This window comes from Buceros rhinoceros, unplaced genomic scaffold, assembly GCF_000710305.1.
Source record: "Buceros rhinoceros silvestris isolate BGI_N320 unplaced genomic scaffold, ASM71030v1 scaffold6551, whole genome shotgun sequence".
NCBI classification, from domain to species: domain Eukaryota; kingdom Metazoa; phylum Chordata; class Aves; order Bucerotiformes; family Bucerotidae; genus Buceros; species Buceros rhinoceros.
This window is the reverse complement of record NW_010392401.1, coordinates 1-20334: the sequence shown is the minus strand read 5'-3', so window position 1 is coordinate 20334 and position 20334 is coordinate 1. Positions and strand designations below refer to the sequence as shown.

The window sequence follows — 20334 nt, the reverse complement described above, 5'->3', positions numbered from 1 at the left end:
AGCTGCAGTGCTGCCAATGCAGGAGACGTCGCTGGTTCTCTGAACCAGAACTACTGCCTCCCTTCGAGTTCCCAGGCCCCTAGTCCTCCTTCTGTGAGAGGAGAGGGATTTGCAACCGAGGCAAACATTTCCATGCAATGAACTGAGAATGGGAACGTTTATTTAAACACTCTCTCCCTTATGCTAGAAGGTGAGAGGTGTGCACTCCAGCACACAGGCTGCATCGCCGTGTGTCCCGCAGAGCGGAGATGAGGCCAGTAGACTCTGGCTCTGACATCTCCAAGTCACGGGAGCCCTCCCGCCTGGTCCGCCAGCTCCTGCGCAGAGCAGGTGCCCGAGCCCTGAGCTCACCTCTTTCCCCTGCACTCGCAGCACCATTCCACTACACTCTGGCCACGCGTGGGAGTCACAGCGTGTGTGCTCCTCCACCAGCTCTCAGCCACGCAGACGGGAAGCCAGAGGACTACCCGGGAGCCGAAAAGCTGCTTGTGACGGACATTTCTCAGAGACGGCGGCCAGCCCCTGGAAAACAAACATCTCTCCCCAAGAGCTTCTCGGAGGAGGGCATGGGAGAGACTTGCTAAGGAGGCTGCAAACGCCGGTACCCTTCTGGTTTGTACCAGTGGCAATTGCTGCAGCTGCCTGTGGATCAGCTTTCTCCGAGTCCACGGAACTACCAGCCACAGCCGTCTACCAGTAAAACCACATGCACATGCTGCCACCACGTACAGGAGGCAGGAATGAAATATGTGACATACCTGTAATATACCCCTGTAACACCTGACAGGGGTAAAAAAGTAAATTCTTCTCTTTGGAGAGTACACAGAAGAAATAATGAAAGTGAGGCCATCTGGGGAAAGCAGTCGGACCGAACTAGAGCTGGAGCATCTGCAAGGAAGCCCGTGGCAGTTCTCAGAGAGGCAAAGGCTGCCCCAGCTCGGAGCAGAGATCGGCGGGGCACAGGAAAGGGCTTGTGCTGGTACACGCTGCTGGGAGCACGCGCCAGCACACAGTGTGACTGTGCGTATCAGGTCACAAAATGCTCCAGCCTGCACCCAGTAACTGTTTCTACATTAAGTACTGGATGTCAAGATGCTCAAGGTCTGCTCCCCTCTAGTTTCTGCAGTGCTGAACTGACTTCCTCCCGCACCTGCAGTCCCAGAAGCAAGTCTCTGGAGGAGGTGGACTTGCGCGTCTCCGCGGCACGGTGGCAGTACCTTAGAGACAATGGCAGGAGCAGGTAAAGCTCCCCGCCAGCTGCCTCATGACGTACGCTGGCTGCGTCCCCAGGCTGCAGGCAGTCCTCGGGGCAGCCACCTACAGAACTCTGGTGAGGGGGCTGCACCATCCGCGCCCTCAAATACTGAGAGCTGGCTACTTCAGACACACACCGGGAAAGGTCCCTGACAGAAGGATTAACGCCCGGGAGGCTGCAGGGATCTCTGTGGTTCCACGCACCTCACGCTCAGCAGACCAAAGGCTTGAGGCTAGAGACGGACAGCCAGGAAGAGCCTGCTGTGCCACGACTAGGGACAGGGTCTGGAGTTCTGACGACATGGCCAGAGGCTGCATTTGCACAACTGGGAGACCAGCGTCAACAGAAACTTCTGAGACCGCGAAAAAGTCAAGTTCTGTTTAGTTTTGTCTCTGGTCACTCGCGCTTCCCGTAAGCACAAGGGCACCTTTCACATAGGGGACTTAAGTCAGCAGGTCCCAGCTGGCATCGGTGTGGGGAAAATACATCATACCTTCAGCACTTGGCTCTTCCAGGGTGGAGGGATGGGACTGGTGTCCTTTTGCTGCCGACTGCAAGACAGACAGAGCAAATACTGACACTCCCACCACCTGCCGGGAAAAGAAAAGCAATTTCCAGTCCCCGCTCCCCGTAACAGGAACACTACGTTCTGCCACAGTTCTCAGAGACATCCCACTGCTGCCGCAGAAGCCGAGGACACACAACGCAGATTTAGGCACGACGATTTTGCTCCTCGGGAGCCGGCCAGAGGAGAGAGCAGTAACCAGACGGGTGCCAGCACAGGGCGCGGCGCGCTGACCAATTCCTTCCCAACACCATCCCAGACCAAGAGACTGAAGTACTGAGAGAACTCATGCTTTAATAGACACTGAAATCACAAAGGAAGAAGGCCAAATGCCTTAGCAATTTCAATAAAAATATGAAAATCTTTTTACATGGTAAATTTCATAATATAAAAAGTTTAATGCTGTCTGGAAACAGAGCTGTAATTTACAGAGAGTCCACGCAGGCCAGGCACGGCTAACACTGCAGGCGAGGAGAGCGAGTGCCAAAGGGCTGCTGCTGGGAAGTCTTTGCTGACAGTCCTCTCCGACTTACCATCTTCAACGGACGCTCTGTTCGAGGAGTTCTGCAGCCGAGGGGCCGAGATTTCCACACACGTCTGCAGCCTTTCTGCACAGCGCGGCAACGAACCCGAAACTGCTCAAACCCATGATTACCATCTAGCCTGGAACTACCAGTGTTTCTTCACAGATTCACGGGTATTTCTGTGCACGTGGGTCTGTTCTGCAACTGGAAAGAGATGGTCGCAGAACGAGTTTGCCCTAACGAAAGGAAACACGGCCTGGAGTGACAGGCGTGGGTGTAGCGCCCCTCCAACGCTTCTTCCCGGTTTAGGTAAGGCGGGACTAAAAGAAGGAAGGTCAGTACCAGGCCAGAGTACAGGCTAACCAACAAAATGAAACAAACGATTTTGATCAGAGAGGTTGTTCACCGGTCCTGACGAGCTGGAGCTAACAACAGTCAATAAACCGACCTGCAATCTCACGCAGTAGAACGTACTGGGCAGAACCGAACCGAAATGCATTCGATGGCCTTGGGGAATGGTTGCACGTGGCAGGTTTCATGTGGAAGTGGATTACACCTAGTTCTTATTGCTCACTGTATTAAGCAGTGTTGTCACTTGTACCATGCACAAATACAACGACGACAAACGCAACTCAACTCCACAGACGGAATGCTAATACCACACGGAGAACATGGTATGTCATTTCCTGAATTTCTCCACATAATGGGCAAACCTGATAAAACTCTTTTTTCCTCACAAAGGGGTTGTTTCTCATTCAGGGGGTGGAGGAGTGAGGCACGAAGTGTGTGAAGTGTCTCCCAGCCATGAGTACGCATGCATCTTCATGGCTCTCATTAAGCCAGTGGAGGTGCCCTGTGCCAAGCCCATGGGAACACATTTCCCAAAGGACTCGTTCTAGTGACACTCACCTTCCGTATTTATACAACACCGATTTCCCAAACACTGAACGTCCTCTACATCTGAACTCTTCTGTTTCTAATGCTCCCCCCCTCCTTAAAAAAAACAATAGAAGAACACCCACCCCCAGCCCCACCCCCCCAGTTTAGCTCTTTCTGAAAGCTTTAAGCCAGCGTGAAACCTACTGGCAGCGTGAAAATGGGCTGTACCAAAACGGCAACATCGATTAAAAGGTCCTTTAGTTATGGAAGTAAACTACAAGTAGAGAGGCTTATTTCTGGCATGTTATGCAGCACTACAGGGAGTATTTGCTGTTGCTATAGACAAAAAGCTGCCCACTTCCATCCTGGGTGTTCCTGGGATGTCGTTTTAAAACAGTTATGCTGGTTAGGAACAGCGCAGGTCACATGAAGTCTCTCAGCAGTCTTGTGACCACAGCACGTTGCACAATCTGCAACATCACCGTCTACACGCGGGGTAGACGCTGTACTGCCTCATTTTGGCCCACTATTCTAATTTTTCCTGCCAAATGACGAGCAGATGGTATCTAGCACCAAACCATCACAGAAAGATGTAATGTACAGACAAATAACTTGCATCATGTGAGTTAAAGACGTGTACTCAACTGTTTTGCTACATGGCATAAGACGAGTAGGTGAAGAACTGCTCTTCTTGAGTTTCTGCTCCGAATCTTCCGTGATCATCCATCCCTTGTTGGCGACTGAAACAACACAGCACTATATTCTTTGCCTTTAGTGCTTGTGTTAATTTCTTGCGATGGCAAAAAGAAGCCATTCTCCTGAAATCAGTGGACTCTAGAGCATACTCGAAGCAAGCATTTGATACATGCGCCATGAGTAAGCTGAGCCTAAGTAACTGTATATTCTGGTCTCAGAACTGAATCCTCTGTCCTGCTGTCACGCTTTTCCTCCAAGATCCCTAGGAAAACCACAAATGATCAAATCCGTATTTTCAAGAAGAGCATCCAGACGTGGTAAGTGCAACAATTATCTGCATGAGCGATGTGCCCCTAAACCGTTCACAGAGCTGGCTGCACTCACCAGTCAGGTAGTCCGCTGCTAGACTGGAAGTTGACTTAAGATCCAGCTAAAACTCAAGGGCCTAATTAATTAAGCCTCACAACACCTCTGTGAGGTAGGTAGGTAAGTATTACTATCCCCATTTAGATAGAAAGGGAAGACGAGGCACGGAGAGGTGAAGTGAGTAGCCTTCAGTCACTCAGTGAATTTTGGGAGTGCAGAATAGAAACCAAAAGCCTTGGTGATCCAGTGCTCCGACTTCATAGCACATGGCCTGTGAAACGCTTCGCTTGGATCTCAGTGAGCAGCGTGGACGAGTTAATGCTACCACATGCCCACAGTTTTCAGTGCATGTGAATTACCACTTCGATTCTGGTTACATCACTGCATTCAACAGCCGCTTGGAAGAAATCATGTCCAACTTGACTCTTAACACCTCAATGCCACCTAGCCTAGGAAAGCTTTCTTTACACATCACCCCTGGGGTGCTCCAGGTTCTCCCCTCTGTGGATCAGAGGGCGCACGGGGTCTGCATGCAGCCGCTCTGCTCGCTGCCTCGTGCCCGTGCTCCGACTGCACTGACATCTGCTCGGATTGGTAGACTTGCTCCACAGACACTTGCTCCCGCCGCAGGGGAAAGGTCTGCGGACCTGCCTGTGATGAGCTGTGGGGAATGATCTAGCAGGATGAGTGAAGAATTTATTTGGTCAGGTGATTTTAGATCACATAAACTGATGTCACATTCCTGCCTACTGTGAAACTACAGAATAATGTTCTCAGCGTCAGTGTCTGTAATCCTTTTCTGCGCACACTTCAGGAGACAGAAGACATTGTACTGCCCAAATACTTGCCAAGATGAAAATTCCACCTTCGTAATGCTGTGTGCCAGGAAGACCAGGGCATTCAATAAAACCGGAACTCGTCTCTCTGACACACGCTCACTACCTCATGCTGAGGCTCACCTTGCTCGTTATGCCCCAAACAGGTTTTTTGGAGCAGACCAATGAGCAAAATATCACCTGAAAGGTCTCCCTCCAAACCAGTTACCTGAGCTGCAGGTTTTAGAATGGGACACCTCTGTCCTCAGCCTCTAAATGATGCAAGAGAACTGCCGGGATCATGCTGTGACGGATTCCGTTGCCAGCAGTTTCTCGTGTTTGGCTAAACCTGGCAGAGGCACCTAGAGGTGCATCAACTTCTCCTCTCTGTCAGCCTTTGAAAGCAATCGAGTCGATGGCTTGTACTTCTGCCGGCAGAAACTGCGCGTGCTTGCTTTGCGGTACACGTGACAGTTCTGCCTCCTCTCCCTTCCCTCGCCAGTCCCTGATAGCTATGATTTCTGTATAAAAAGCCAGCTGTAAAACCTCCTGTTAGGTTAAGAAATACAAGTAGGTGGCGTAAAAGCTCGTGTTTTATGAACAACTGGATTCCTCGGACCTGCTGCTGCAAGTACTGAGCACTACATAGAACCTGTTACCAAGCGAGTCTGCCCAAGGTTCTGATAAGGGAAAGCAGAGCCCACCTGTGTAAGGCCCGTGTTCCTACGCAGTGACAGACAGGGCCAGTCTGTCACGCTCCCGTGCATTGCCAGCCATGGGCGTGACCACGGCTTCCTGGATGATGGGTCTGTGTTGATAAAGGCAGGTGGGCAGAAGCAAATACTTTAGCAAGACTGTAAGTCATCAGCTGGTACTCAAGACATTTCAACATTTGGAGGAAGGAAAAAATCTTCCCGGTGACAAAAATTTATAACCGTTCCCAGACGGCAGCCTCAAAGGGCGTGTGGTTCCTGGAGTGCTACTGGAAGGTGGAGAATGAGTTGATGTCACTGCATTTGTAGTTTCAGGGCGCCTGTGTCCATTTGGGGGATTCTTCTGAGGAGAAGCAAGGTGCTGCTCAATAGACAGGTCCTTTAGTTCCAGCTTATCTGCACTTTCTTCTTTGCTGTGCCGTGGAGATAGATTGAGCAAGCTGAGGACATCTTTCTTAGAAGTCATTGTTCCAGGAGCTCCTCTGAGAATCTTCATCGGGCCACTGGAGTGATGGGGAGCGCTCTGCCAGAACATCTTCAAGTTGTGAATCGCTTGCACTTTTTCATCAATGGCAGCCATTTTTAATTTGTCTATGTCTGGAGCATCAGCTGGACTTGAGCGAGCAGAACCAGCTGAGGAGTAAGAAAGAGCAGGAGATGGAGTGCTGCCACCAGGAGACTGATGCCCTGAGCTTGGAGAGAGATTTCTGGGTGATTTAGAAATATGAGCACTGTAGGGAGAGCTGGGGTACTTGAGTTTGAAGTGAGGCTGCTCAGTTAAGGACCCATGTGAATCACAGCCTGGAGATGGCTGCCCACTGTACTGGCCTGAGCCTTCTTTGTTTGACATCTCCGATGTTGTAGGGCTATTATAACCAGAACTGACTTTCTGAAGGGATGAACTCCTTGTTGGAGGCTTTGGTTTGACTGCAAGAGGTGAAGACTGATTTTTCTGACTGGAGCTGATGGGCCGACTGAATGCACTGGTCTCTGAAGATCTGAACACAGACGCTCCTGCGGGGCTGGAAGCCCCATCGTCTGAAGTGTTGCTCTTGCTTATTTGGCTGCCGCTTCTCTGAAGACGTTCAACAGCAATGAGGTGACTCTGAGTTTCCTCCAGAATTTTTTGGGCCAACTCTTGCGGATCGAGCTTTGGATTATTGTCCTCCTGGGACTTGACAGTGCTGTCAGTCTCAGTGCTGGACTGATCAGATTCCCCAGTGTCAGAACTTGCAAGTTTCCCAACTTTCTGAAAAGGTGAATTTGGACTGGGAATAAGAGTCATTTTAACAGGAGAATTTGGAGTACTTATGCTCCCTTTGGAGTTGACAGACTCTTTAACACCTCCAGTCTGACCAGTTTGGGGCTGTTTGTGATCAGGGGAAAATCTTGGTTTCATGTTTTCTTGGTAACTGGCCAAAGGCTCATTGCTGATAATAGAAAAACCTTCATACTCTTCCTCATCTTTGCTGGCTACAGTGCTGGTTTGTGGTGACAACTGGCTCTGCGCTGCAGACCTATGCGGATAGATGTTCTTGGGCCTCTCATAGTCCTGGCGTCCTCGGTGTCCCACACCGTCTGGCATGCTCTCTGGCTTGGAAACAAAACTCATGGACGAAGCAACAGAGCTCAGGCTATAAACAGAAATGGCGTCTGATGCAATGCTGTCTGGGCAAGTAGGAGAGAATGGAGGGTTTTGATAGTGGGGTACAGGGTTGGAAATAGACTGAGCAGAAGCCAGTGACTCTAGAGATGAGGAACTGTCCAGGCTAAGGCGCTTAGGCAGCTCTGTAGAATCTAAAAAAGAAAAAAAATATGTACAAACATGCCCCTAGATACACAGGGAAATCAAACAAAAGCAGGTAATGTTCTAGCAGAATTAAGAAGAAATGCTACAAAGCATGCACTCAGACTCTGTGCTACTTCAAAAAACCCAGCTAATACTTAGGTGAGATAAAAAATGTGCACAGCCCAGGAAATGCGCAGGCAGGAACCTCGGTCCAGGTATCCTGGATGAAACCTGTCAATTCATTATTATTTTATATCTCAAAAGAGAGTGAGTTACACCTCCTCCAGCGGCTGGACTCCAGTCCCAGCTCTGGCTTCAGCCAAGTCTTAGTGTTTGCTTCCCATATTAAAAAAAAAACAAAACGTTTGCTGCACCTGTTGTATGATGCATGGTCTGTATGACACGTGTGTGACGATGTATGTATGATCTCTGCAAAAGGTAAGAGTGTGAGATTTCAATAGAAGCCATTTGATCAAATCATCAGGCGAAACAGGAGCAAAAACTACTGCAAGGAGCTTTACCAAAAAGTGCCAGCAGGGATTGCAGAGCAAAGTGCATTGTCCTCCGGTTTGCTTGTTTCCCAGTTTTCAGAATCACCTCCTCTTGGCCAACTTCACAGAGGTCAAAACCTGCATTGGAATATGGAAGCAGAAAATCACACCTCGCACCTCGCAGAAAGAGCCAATGTCTTACACAGGTACACAAATAGAACCAAGAGATCCGGCAGTGTCCTGGGATGACCAATCTTTACCTACAACATACAGTTTGTTGGTTTGTTTGTGTTTCTGTTTTCTGTGTTTTCTCGGCAGGTGTTGGGAGCTTTACAGTGCTAGGCTGTGAACACACACACACACACACACACACACAGAAACAAATCACTCCTGTCCAAACCAGCAGACAAACTGCACCAGTCAGTACTTCCTCAGTTGCAATTTGTCTGGAATTGTCAGGGCATGATATCCTAAACACATCTCGGGGAACACCGTTCCACATGTTCCTACCACTCACCATTAATCCAAAGTTTCCTCACAGAAATGGGTCTGTAGAAGAGCACAGACCTTGCAGTTCAGCAGACGAGACCGGGGCTGCAGGAGGCATGACTGACTGTGAGCAATGACGCCTGGCTTGCACGAGCTCCTCGAGCAGTCTTCTCGGATGTTTCTTTCTGCAGCATGCTCTTCCCTGCAATGCCTTTTTATTAACTCTTAAGCAAGGTCCAAGCCAGAATAAAATCTACTTTGGTCTTTGGTATTTAGTTCCCATGTGTCTTTTCTGCAGGACACAGGCAGACCCTGGTACATTCTATCACCTGGTACGCCCTACCCTTGCCCAGCGCACAGGTTTCCCTGCCAAAGGAATGACTGGTTCACTTCAGAAGGAGGCCAGAAGCAAACTCAAAAGTATGTTTTATGAACAAGAGGGGAACAGGATCCTGAAATAAAAACTGGGGTTAAACCAAGCTGACAGCACCAAGCTGCTGCCAACCCTGAAATCCATGTTCTGCCAACTCCGGAGATGTGTTGGTGCGTGAGAGAAAAATGACCTGATCACTGGCCGAAGAGCGAGCAAAAGAGCTCTCCACGCGTGAACTGGCAGAGAGGACAGAGCAGCCAGGGATCACACCCGGAGATGCAAAGACCAAACAGCACCCAGACAAACAAATCTAAAGCCGTGAGTCTCGTCACTACTTCAAGCCACCATGTGAGACACCAGCAAGAGTCATAGAACGACAATGGGAAGAAGTGTTTTCCTACCTAGAGCTGCTAGAAACTCGTGACAGCCAGGCAGCCTCCAGAGTTGGACACTGATGGAAACCTGGATTGGTGCAGAGGAGAAATCTTGCTCCTTCTCGCCTGCCTGAAGTTGAACCAGGACTTGATGCAGCTGAGGAAAACAATACAAACATTAGCCATTCCTTACAAATCACATCACGCCTTTTCCGACAGTCACAGCTACGGAAACACACAGCAAACATCCCTTTCCCTGGTCAGCTGCTGCTCCTGCACAGAACAGTGAGATGGAAAGGTTGGGGCAGGGGGACAGCCCAGGTTCAGCAACAACGGACAAACTTAGAGAGCAGCAAAGACAGGGACAGAACAGGGGTGAGGGTTGAGGGGTGGCCAGTGGAAATTGAGCAAGAAGGAAGCACAGCAAGAAAATCTGTGAAGTGAAAGAAAAGGAAAGAGACGCTTTGGGGCTGCTCACAGAAATACACTAACTCTCATTCTGAGCCTTACTCCTTATGTAAATCCCAAGAAACTCATTCTCAGCATTTAACTGGGCATAACAAGTCATATGAAACCATGGAAGACTTTCCCAACACCTCCACAGCCTCGGGAAAGAAGTTTCTCAACTGTGCCCAAGGGACAGGAGTAGCAAAGTAGAGAAAAAATGTGTTTATGAAGATCTGACACAAATTAAGGTGCCAGGATCTGAAGTAACTCAAAAACACAGCCAGGGCAGGAAGGATGGGAAGTCATTCACGAGGGACCAGCTAACCTCAGGACCACCCATCTCTCACAACCCATGACAGCTTACACAGTCTGTTTTCCACAGCAGCGCTACGGAGCAAACCGCAGGCCTGAAAGCGGGTTGAGGACACTAGGCACCACAGGGAAACGGGTCTGCAGCGACCGAGGCTGCAGTGTCTGCACAGCAGTGTCATTCCCCCGTGCACGTAATACTCACCATGCCCACCATATTTTTAACAGCCTTCGGGCAGCAGATAACAAGAAACGGAAAGAGAGGAGAAAAGAGAGAAAGAACACGGGTTATTCTGCGCTACAAAATGCCTGTGATGAGGAACCCTGCAGTGACACATCCACATGCAAACCAGCAGCCTGACTGCGAGATGCTCTGTTCAGAGGAAACGGGAGCAATGGAAACGGCCTGAGCTGTGAATCAGGAGTCCCAGCAGCGTGGGAACGGGCGGCTGGAACCTGGAGTGCCCAGCTCGTCGCAGTCAACTCAGACACTGAGCAGGCAGATACTCAGGCCAACCCACGCCCTGGCAAAAGCTGAGCATAAGACAAGCCGTCTCTTGTCTTCTCTGTGGTGCATTATTGGCACTTAAGGCAGTCAGCAGTCCCTAACTTTTCCTCACACATGCGGTAGTTCCTACCTTCTGTTTTGCACTAAAAATAAACATTTTTATGCCTTATAAAAAGATCAGGCTTCACTAATGCCAGGAGCACCTGCTCCCTTGCGACACCTATCACCCATTCGGGAAAGAGAGTAAGCAGCAGCCGCTACCTGGGCAGTTTTGTTTTGAACAGCTTCAGTTTTGAACAGTTTTCTCTCCTTTGGGACAGGCAGAGCCGCAGCTGCTGAGCGAAGGAGGGGAGAAAAGCAAGTAACAGCTGAGGAAGGGAGAGCTAGGTTGATAAACCCCTAACTTGTAAAACTGGACAGACTCTTGCGCTGAGGGGAATTCTGCCTGCCTGGGGCTTGGGCTGCAGCAGAACATTTGCAGAAACAATGCAGCACCCTGCCAACATTTATTGCAGGGGGCAGCTGAGGAAACCGAGTGCATCTTTCGACAGCTGTATACAGCCATCCAAATGCTTTTCCTTGGGTGATTTAATTATCTGTGGCAAGCAGACCATGGTGAATTAATCTCATGGACACTGTAACACACTCTGATCTATGGGCATGTTGTCTTCTAGTCATCACACCCCTATGACTGCAGGCCCCCCTTGATGACAATGAGGAAAAAATAATCCTGCTGTTCACAGAAGCCTCGGGCACTGACAAAAGAGTCAAGAGAAGAAAACAAAATGCCAAAGGACAAGCCAGTAGAAATACCTCCAGTGCTACTGTAGAGGATAACAAGAAACCCCTTCCTTGAAGGAGGCTCGGTCTGGTGGATTGGCAAAGCCAGTGTGTTCATTTACTAAAGCAGGCAAATGATCAAGATAAACCCATGAGAGGAGCATTCAGGACAGTAAGAGACACGTAGTGGAAAGCCAGCCAGGCTGGTGGCACAGCGAAGGGTTAGGTTAGGCCAGGCATGCTAGAAAGACAGGGGAGAGGGAGGCGTGTGAAGGAGTCTGGGGGGAGCAGGAAGGAGCCCCACAGCCACAGGCAGCACTGCCTTTGTCTTGAAGGCCGTGAGTCCGTTCAGCAGCGCTGTGAGCATGCACACCAGGAGAAGCAGAGGCTCAGTAGGTTTTCTGACAGACCTCGCCTTGTTCAAAGTCAACTACACCTTGGGACAAAGACCCACCAACATCGGCCCTATTCACACAGCCAAACAGCAGTTCGTGGTTCTGCCACTCATTCCCGTATTTTGCTTCCCCCTCACTGCAGAGATGTTATCATGTTTTCACTTCTGTCACTGAATAGGGAGACCCAAGGCCACACAGCCCAATAACATACCTGCATTTTTCTCTTCTGGACACACACTTTAATTCACACAAACACGACCCTGAAGTCTCCTAGCACGATGGGCTGATGAACCACGGCATAAACCATTCTGTGTACTTCTGAATTTACTGACCTGGAAGAACCATTTGGAAACTGGTACTGGAGGAAAACCTCCCAACTCACCCTGTTTATAAGCTGTTCTCCTGTTTCTGAAGCTGTGATAAGTTTACAAAGTGCCTGAAGTGCAGGGTTCGGCAAACCTGAAAAACAACAGCAGACACAGGGATTGTTGAGTGTCTGTTTCTTGTCTGCTAGAAACACAACAACCTGAGCAGAATCAAACTCAGCTCATTCTGAAAACCTCTCCCCCAGATCACCGAGCTGTTCTGGAAGCAGCAGCAATTTCCAGAAAGCAAAATGTTTTGCCACTTTGCATCTGACTGCACGTTTGCTGACTGAGAGCTGGGACAAAGGAATAGTTACATCACGTGTCTCAGATACTGGACCCAGTAGTAAATGATTCCCATCTATGACAAATTTTTCAGTAAATGTTTACTTCTAGAATTTCTACCCTGTTAAACACTTTTATTTCATTGATGTAAGTATCGGTGTTTTACAGGCTTGCATCAAAGAAGGGCAGGGAAAGGTTGATGGCTGTTGGAGAGAGCGCAGAGCTGGTTTCTCACCCAGGAGGGACTGTATGGTGGTGCTGCACTGCTGCAGCCGGTCGCCGGGGTCGGCGGTGGGGAAGAACACTGCTGCCGGGAGGCCGCTGGCTGGAGGGTCCAACCGAAACCCTACCGCGGTGAGCAGGGCCTGCCAGCCTGGAATGCCACCAACTTTATTCTCCACGCTTTGCTGGGAGGTGTACATGGAGTTGTGCTGCCCGTTCTGGATTCGCTGCAATGATTTCTCCACCTTTGGGGAAAATACAGCATTAGCTTATTTTGTAAGAGATTTTTACTCACTGCCTCTTTTTACACAATGAAGAGGCAGGAACAGCAGGCTGAGAGACAGCAAACCCACCCTGGTCCATCTTACACAGAAGGACATCAGTGCCATGAAAACAGAGGCTCCAGTAACTTGGCCCTCACGGCTGTGAAACCACCGTGATGAGTGTCACCATTCTCTGGGACGCTGGGGAAAGCAATGCCACAGGAAACCAAGTACCAGTTTGATTGTGATAGTTTCCTGTAAGGCTGGCAGCTGCTTTTCTGCCCAGAAGATGACTCCCATTCCGGTTCCAGTCTCTCACGCACAGTGCTTATTACCCGGCAGGAGTCTGCAGCTATACGGTAAACATCAGAGAGATGTGCGCCCACCAAACCCAGCAACCGAGATGACAGGCAATATCCACAGGTTTCCATCATCCTATGGGCACTCTGCATTCCCGTGGGGCCACAGGAGACACATTGGAAAGAAAAGTATGACAAGTTGTGAGAGATTATTCCAGCCATCTGACAGTTTGGCTTCAGTCCTGCTGCTCCCCACAACAGGCTGCTGGCACATCTGGGGACAGAAGTGCCTCTCATCTTCCAAGTATGCAGAGAGAAAGCAGTCACTGTGCTCTGCATCTCCATGACCGCACCGTTTATAGCTATCTTCTTGTAGGAACGGTTAACCCCAACGATCATCTCACTTTTAAAGCAGAGACCCAGTTCAACAGCTAATGCAAACCAGATGGGTCTGGGGAGGATTTTGTCACAATACAACGTTAAGACTTCGCTTGCTTTGCCTCTTTTTGCTCTGGACACACTATCAGGTGTCCCAGCCTTTTCAGTGACCCACAAGAGATCACCTTACAGTAAGAGAGAAGGGTCGAAGGTGTGTATTTGAGAGGGAGTGGCTACACATCAGGATGTTTCTCCTCCCATTCATCATTTACAGATGCACACCACCTCACAACCACACGGGCTGCAACACCCCTCCCTGGGCCCACCGGGTGTGGCAGTGTTTCCTTTCTTTCTCTTACCAGATGTAGCAGGACACGCAGAGCATCTCGTGCCCTTTCAGGGTGCTGCAGAATCTCAGTCAGGGCCTGTCCTACTAGTGAAGAAGGGCTGTTCAGCTTCATATCACTCCCAATAAGCATGAAGCCTGCAGGATTCAGAGGAAGAGACACTTACCTCCTTCAGTTACAGAAAACGTTCAAAAAGCAGCAGATATCCTCTGCCCTCTCGGACTAATGCAACGGCGCTTTACTGTGCTCTGCAGAGTGATAATTCTTTTCCCAGAGCAGCTGCCCACTCCTTGCCTGGTCCCATAGTCTGAACTTCCAGAATGCTTCTAGATGCTTCTTACTGTCCTCCTCTACTAAATCAATAATGTTTTCCTGTTCAAGCAAGTGGAAAAACACTACTGCAGCTAAGCTTGTCCTGTCATGCTCCACATCTCCTTTACAGCAGCCGAAATCAATAGATGCTAAACAGCGCTCGCAGACACGGAACTCTGGAAACTGAGAGCCTTCCCTGTCTTGGTCAGAAACCTGTCCTGGCTTATGTACCACCTAAATGCTGATCCTCCAGACATCAGCTAAAGGAGCTCACCTGCCCCTTCTCCTCCGTGGTGCTTTATCAAGACTCACCACCAAGAGTCAAAGGTGAAAGTCGGGGATTGTGTGTAATGCACTTGCTCGCATACCCTGGCAGGAGCAGTGCTGAGACAGCCGGAGTAGCTGGAAGCCTCTGCGTGATGCACCCATGCCCATGCTCATTCTGGCTTGCCTAGGAAGCTGGTCTTCAATGCAGTTACACTGATCTATACCAGCTTTTCAGCTAATGGATAGTTCACAGGCCACTTCTGGTTTTTGTCAAGATTTGTAAGTATTTTCAGCTATTTTTTTTTTTTTTTTTTTGGTAAATGCTCTTTCCTTTTGAGGCAGAAAAATCTTGGAAGGAAAATAAAGTAACAACTGAACTGTGGATTGTAACCTAAGCTCAGCTCCCATCTGGTATTGTCTGAATCACGTCCTAACGCTGGACTCAACATGCCTGACATCACTCTGTCAGACTCAAGGGCTCATTTGAACAAGCTCTAGTGAGCTTCCTGCTCCTCCAGCTACATACAGTTTACTGAACCACACTCACAGCAGCTTCCTGATCTAACGAACGTGGTACTGCTGCCTGTGCAGAAAAACCCACTGGGGGAATGCCCGCAGCTGTCAGAAACCAGGACTTGGGCCAGGAAAAAAAAGGCAGATTATCTGTACATATCCCTGTAACAATACCATCGAACTCCAAGACTTCTTCTTTCTGAATCTCACTCATCTGATGGAGAGGAAGCCAGCAGCAGCACTCCACCACAGAGCTCACACTGCTGAGAAATTTCCAGTGGAAGAAGGGAAACCTTTCTCCTGAGAGGATCAAGGGAATAAGCCCTGCCAGGTTTCTGTCACAGAAATCACAGCTACTGGTGGCTGTTGCAACTTCCAGCAGTACTACTCTTGCCTCTTTGTTAGAGTTTCACTAAACTCTCAGTGAGAAGTTTCTGTAAATCTGCTCCAGCTAACTCCATCCCAAGTACAGAGGAAACGTGACCCTACAGATGTCAAACCTAGGGAATGAGTTACTGTACTGCACGTTATTTCTTTCCAGTCATGAAAACACTGTGGTAAAACACACTTCACCTCACAATTCCTTCCGAAGATACCAAATTCGTAACGCACTTACAATGCACAGTGAAATACTGAGGTTGCCCATGACACTGACCATCAGCCACTCTCTGTGAGCACAGGGGCTGAATTCTGGGTGAGCACGGGGCACGGGCAATGCCCAGCGAGCTGCAAGCACTGCTCCTCGCCTAACTCAAACCATCTGGCGCAGAGTGCTCCACAGAAACCCCGTCTTCTTTGTCAAAAGCAGATCCTTCCTACCTGCCCAGTTGGACGGATGGGAGAACTGCTTGCTGCTCTGTACGGTTTTCATCGCTTCTCCAAGGGCTGCGCTGGCTTTCAACCCATTCAGGAGGGAGGAATAGAAGGCATGCACAAACATTTTGGAAGCAGCCACAGGAACAGGCCAGAGGGACACCAGGACACACTGTGCTCCAGCAGCCAGGAATGCTCTTGTCAGGCCAATGACTCCATCAGCAGTGACTTTGCTGTTGGATTCTTGATAAGAGCCAAGAACCACTAATTTGACAGGAAGCCGCAGATCCAGGACATCAGCTGCTGTAAGCAGAAACTCCTGAAGAGGAGGGCAGTCTGAAATGCTCTCGACATCACTGGCATCATCCTGCATCCGAAGGGATTCTGGGATTGTGTAGGGGTTCCCAAAAGAACTCTTGCTGCTGGCAGGATTGCTCTCTGTGTTGGGTGTCAGGACCAAAGCAGCCAGTTTCCAGGAGACATGGGTTGCAAAATGGACACATTCTGCCTGGGTGAGAGCACTCATGACCCTCTCTTTTGTTGCTGCACTGCCAACTAAGGGCTGGCAGCCAAGTAACTCAGATACCATATATGCCTCCTCTTCTGCAGAGGGCATAGGGCCCCAGAGCCACCTGTCCATAACTGCTGAAGGCAGCTTGGGATTCCCTATGACAGCTGCCATTGAGGTAGAACTGGAGTAAGCAGGAGTATTCTTCCTCGCGTGGGACTACAGAGAGAAAGAGAAAATTAGGTTCAAAGATCTGTTTGTTATGGTGCTGGGAATAAAATAACCTGTCTCTCTGGCTCAAAACAGAAGTCTGGTTGTCATAATTACAAAAACCCTTTTAGTTTCTTTAGTTTCTTCCATTTCAGTATTTTGAGGAATATCTCCACTTGAGTCCAGGCAGGATTTCTATCCCTACCTCTTGGCTGAACAGATAGGTAAGAGGAGAAAGCAGCAGACTTAGCTCAGGTCCCTTTGAGGGCTGTAGCAGAGCTAAAAGCATAAAGATCCCAGCTTTCCACCTTACAGGAAGACCAATTGTAATCACTGGCTAACTGGTTTCTCGCACCTGTATTTCAAGGATCAGCAGCACCACTGCCAGCAGCTTGGTGTCATGATGTCATAGCTTCGGTGTCATCAGGCATCAGTGGCCTTCTCCACACAGAAAGCTAGAACGTGGGTAAACTTACGCGGAATGTGACAGGACAACCAGTTTGTCAGGGAACCTCAGTACAGATCACAAACACCTACATTTCTGCAGTCTGCCACGTAGTTCCACACCCCAGGACATGCCATCCTTCAGAGGAGGATATCCAAACAATCCATTCCACTTATCCCCTCCTGGCATGCCTGGGGCTGTGATTCTGCACTGCAGGCACTACATCAGAATTGCTTCACGGCTGTGGTGCTCACTGTGCAGGACTGGGAGTGCCTCGGGAGGGTGGTACCTTTGTGCTTTCTACTCTTGCATCTGCCACAGCAGGACAGAGCTGCTGCTTTTCTAGCACGCAGAGGAACCTGCACCCCACAGGAGAGGTTCTACAAGAGAGAAGTTTTATAAGGCCATGTCTGACCTTGGAGTTGGGATTCAGCGACTGGATGGATGGCACTGCGATGAGGCTGAAGCGCTCGTACAGGTACTCATTGGAGGAACTGCCCTTCAGCAGAGCAAAGGGAATGAGGTACAGCTCTCCCTCCAGAACCAGGATCAGCTGGCGGTGGCGGCCAACAGGCCCGCTGGAATGCATCAAACCCTGAAAAGGAAAGAGACAGAATCTGTTCAGCCCTTTCACTCTGTTCACCCTTTCACCCCAGCCTGCACTTTCCAAGCACCGCGCTCTAGTCTGACCCTCTGCCAGGTTTGGAAACAGCCTCATCAGAATTACGCGCCATGTGAACACTGATGCGGTGACAGGTGAACGCACACTGGCATTGGGAGAGAAGAATCTTCTCTCTTTCTTTCACTGCCAGCAGTGAAATATTGCTATGAAATGTCTCAAGGAAACAGACGATTGAAACAAGAGGGGTGAAGTAAGCAATGTCTGAAAATCCTGAAGTGCGAAAATCCTGAAGTGCAAAAATCCTGAAGTCGGGTAATCAGACAGTGCAACAGAAAAGATAGAGGTATTGTGGATTTTGAGGGTGAATGTTACTACTTGTGTGAATTTTCTGTCTAGAGCTCAGAAAAATGCCCCAGCTCTTCCTTTCCGCCTTGCCCAGGGTCTGTCTGGTGCAGACTTCCAGACTGCACTGTGATGCACTGACAACTGATGATTAATTTGAGATTAATGACCCCATCTCACTAGCAATCAAAGGATGACAAGACTCTGCAGTCAGTCTCAAGCTTTAGTTCTCAGGCAGCAGCAAAGATGAATGAACGTTACTAAAGAAAGAGAAAAACCAGTTCAGCGGAATCCTCCAATGGGAGTCTGGAGCAAGTCAGAAATACCAAAAACCAGGTCAGCTATGAGGGAGAATGTCAAACCGTAGAAAGCTGAAGAGAGACAGTGAGGTACTTTTAAAGGCTTCTCCCCACTTCAAGTGGGAAAAAACCTGCTGAAGGATAAGAAAAGTTTAATTTAAAAGGAGCTAAAAATAGTTGCTGACCTCTTGCTGCTTCTCCTGTCCTTACAGCTCTGGACTCGCCCTGCCCCACTGCCTGCAGGCACAGACGCGGGGCAGACTCAGGAGCCTTCCTGCAAACAACCTCTGCATCACCCCCAAGTGAGGACCCCCCCCAGCTCTGGCTGCCTGGGGAGAAGCAGCACACGTGCTGCGCAGCCCAGTTCCCCAGCCTCCACGCAGCCGTGCCTCTCTCTTCAGAGCCCGAGCTGACAGGCAGCAGCTTCCCACCAGGGCAGTTGCTGCTTTCCAGAAATGTTTCTGGGTTGGTTGGTTTGTTTTTTTGAATACATATTCCATTTTTCTTACTAGTCCAGGAGCTTTAGCTGTCAGCAACACAATTAGGGCACCTGAGCCATAGTGTCACACGCCTAGCAGAATTCTTAATTTGTATGTAAACCGCCTAGAGTTTCATATTTTTTTCCTTACGATGGCTGTATGTGCATTACAGAAACAGAAATAAAAATAGGAGGATTGTTGGCTTCTCATATGTCTCCAAGAATTAATTTTAGTGTGAGTTCCAACAAAACAGAATCTCTTCAGTGAGAAGAAGAAAAGCATGAACTGTCAAGCAGAGGAATACGTGCTCTACTTCACAGCCACGACACCCGCTACTCTGGGGATCTGTCGTTATGGTGGGGTGGCCTCTGGCCCCTCAGCCGCGGGGAGCACGGCTGCGCAGGGCCAGGCTAGCTGACAGCTGCTGCCTTGGATGGGTCCCTCGCTTGCAGCCAGTGTCACTCTAACGGGAAGTTTCTGTTGTAATGGGACTGCCAAACCAGTCACAAGACCTGAACTGCATCTTTTGGTAAGTGGCTAGGAAGGACACTGCATCTACTAATTCTGCACTCTCTGAAAGCCCTGCCAAGCCCTTACTGGAGGCACCTTCAGGCCTTGAACGGCCAAACCTGCCAACTGCACTGTGTCCTCAGTGGGAAGGAGGAGCAGGCTCCTGGGGCTCCCCACGAGGATTTCCTCCTGGCCTGTCTGCCTGTTTACACTGGGTGTAGGCAGGCATTAAACTGCCAGGTGAAGCCTTCTCAAGAATGGCGTAGCAGACGACATAAGCAGGGCTGACCTCACCCTGCAAAGAGGATACATGTGCTGCCTCTAGAGCAGAAGGTCCTGCTCTCCAAGTTGTGTGGCCTGAACCGCGGGATGGAAGGCTGGCAGAGCTAACAAAGGTTATGCCACTGCAACGGAGGCGACTCCTGCAGACAAGACTGAAGTGTCCATACAGCCTTTAAAGAAACACATGGTAGAGCTGGTTTTCCCTCTCACAGGACTGACTCACGACATTTCGATCTCTTCATTCGGCTGGATACGAAGTGAGAAAAGACTAATTCTTGACTGAGTGACTTCACCTCTCCTAGCTAGAGATACCACGTGACAGAGACAGGACTTTTCAGTTTATCCTTCCATCGCTCCATCAGACCGGAACAGGGCTGTGCTGCTGCTGCTCCCAGCCTCCCGCGTGGGCCAGGCAGGGCTGTTGCAGGACACTGTGCCATGTGGCTTCTCTCTGGTTCTGCACTCACCCCGTGACCCACCAGCACGGGCCAGCGCCAGGGCCTGTGCACTCCACCCCGGCCACGGCAGCTGTGCCCCAGCGCAGCTCTGCCCTGCGCAGAGCAGAGCCTCGAATGGACCGAGCGGCAGGCAGTGAACGAACGTGGCAGCAAACTGTGCGGGTTGCCGGTGCCCAAGCAGCCCCAGCAGCGGCTCCCACACCCACCTCCTTGCAAAAGCACCAGCCCCCGGGATGCAGAGAGAGCAAGGTGCAGCCTGCCTGGCTGCGAGCATGGCACTGTGCAGCACCAGGAGGCATGGGCTGGGTCAGTGGTGCTGCTGGGCTCCCAGTACTGCTGGGCTCCCA

General features: G+C 49.9%; 1 protein-coding gene across 1 annotated transcript; it reads right to left on the bottom strand.

Moving 5' to 3' along the window:
• Positions 1-5985: 5985 nt before the first annotated feature.
• Positions 5986-17590, bottom strand: LOC104500740 (tetratricopeptide repeat protein 28-like; the record flags this gene model as incomplete). Its single annotated transcript, XM_010144447.1, has 9 exons — positions 5986-7610; positions 8124-8231; positions 9357-9486; positions 10291-10314; positions 12151-12227; positions 12654-12885; positions 13940-14064; positions 15839-16559; positions 17411-17590. Coding segments are annotated over 9 exons (3222 nt in total), but the record flags the coding sequence as incomplete, so codon positions are not given.
• Positions 17591-20334: the final 2744 nt, after the last annotated feature.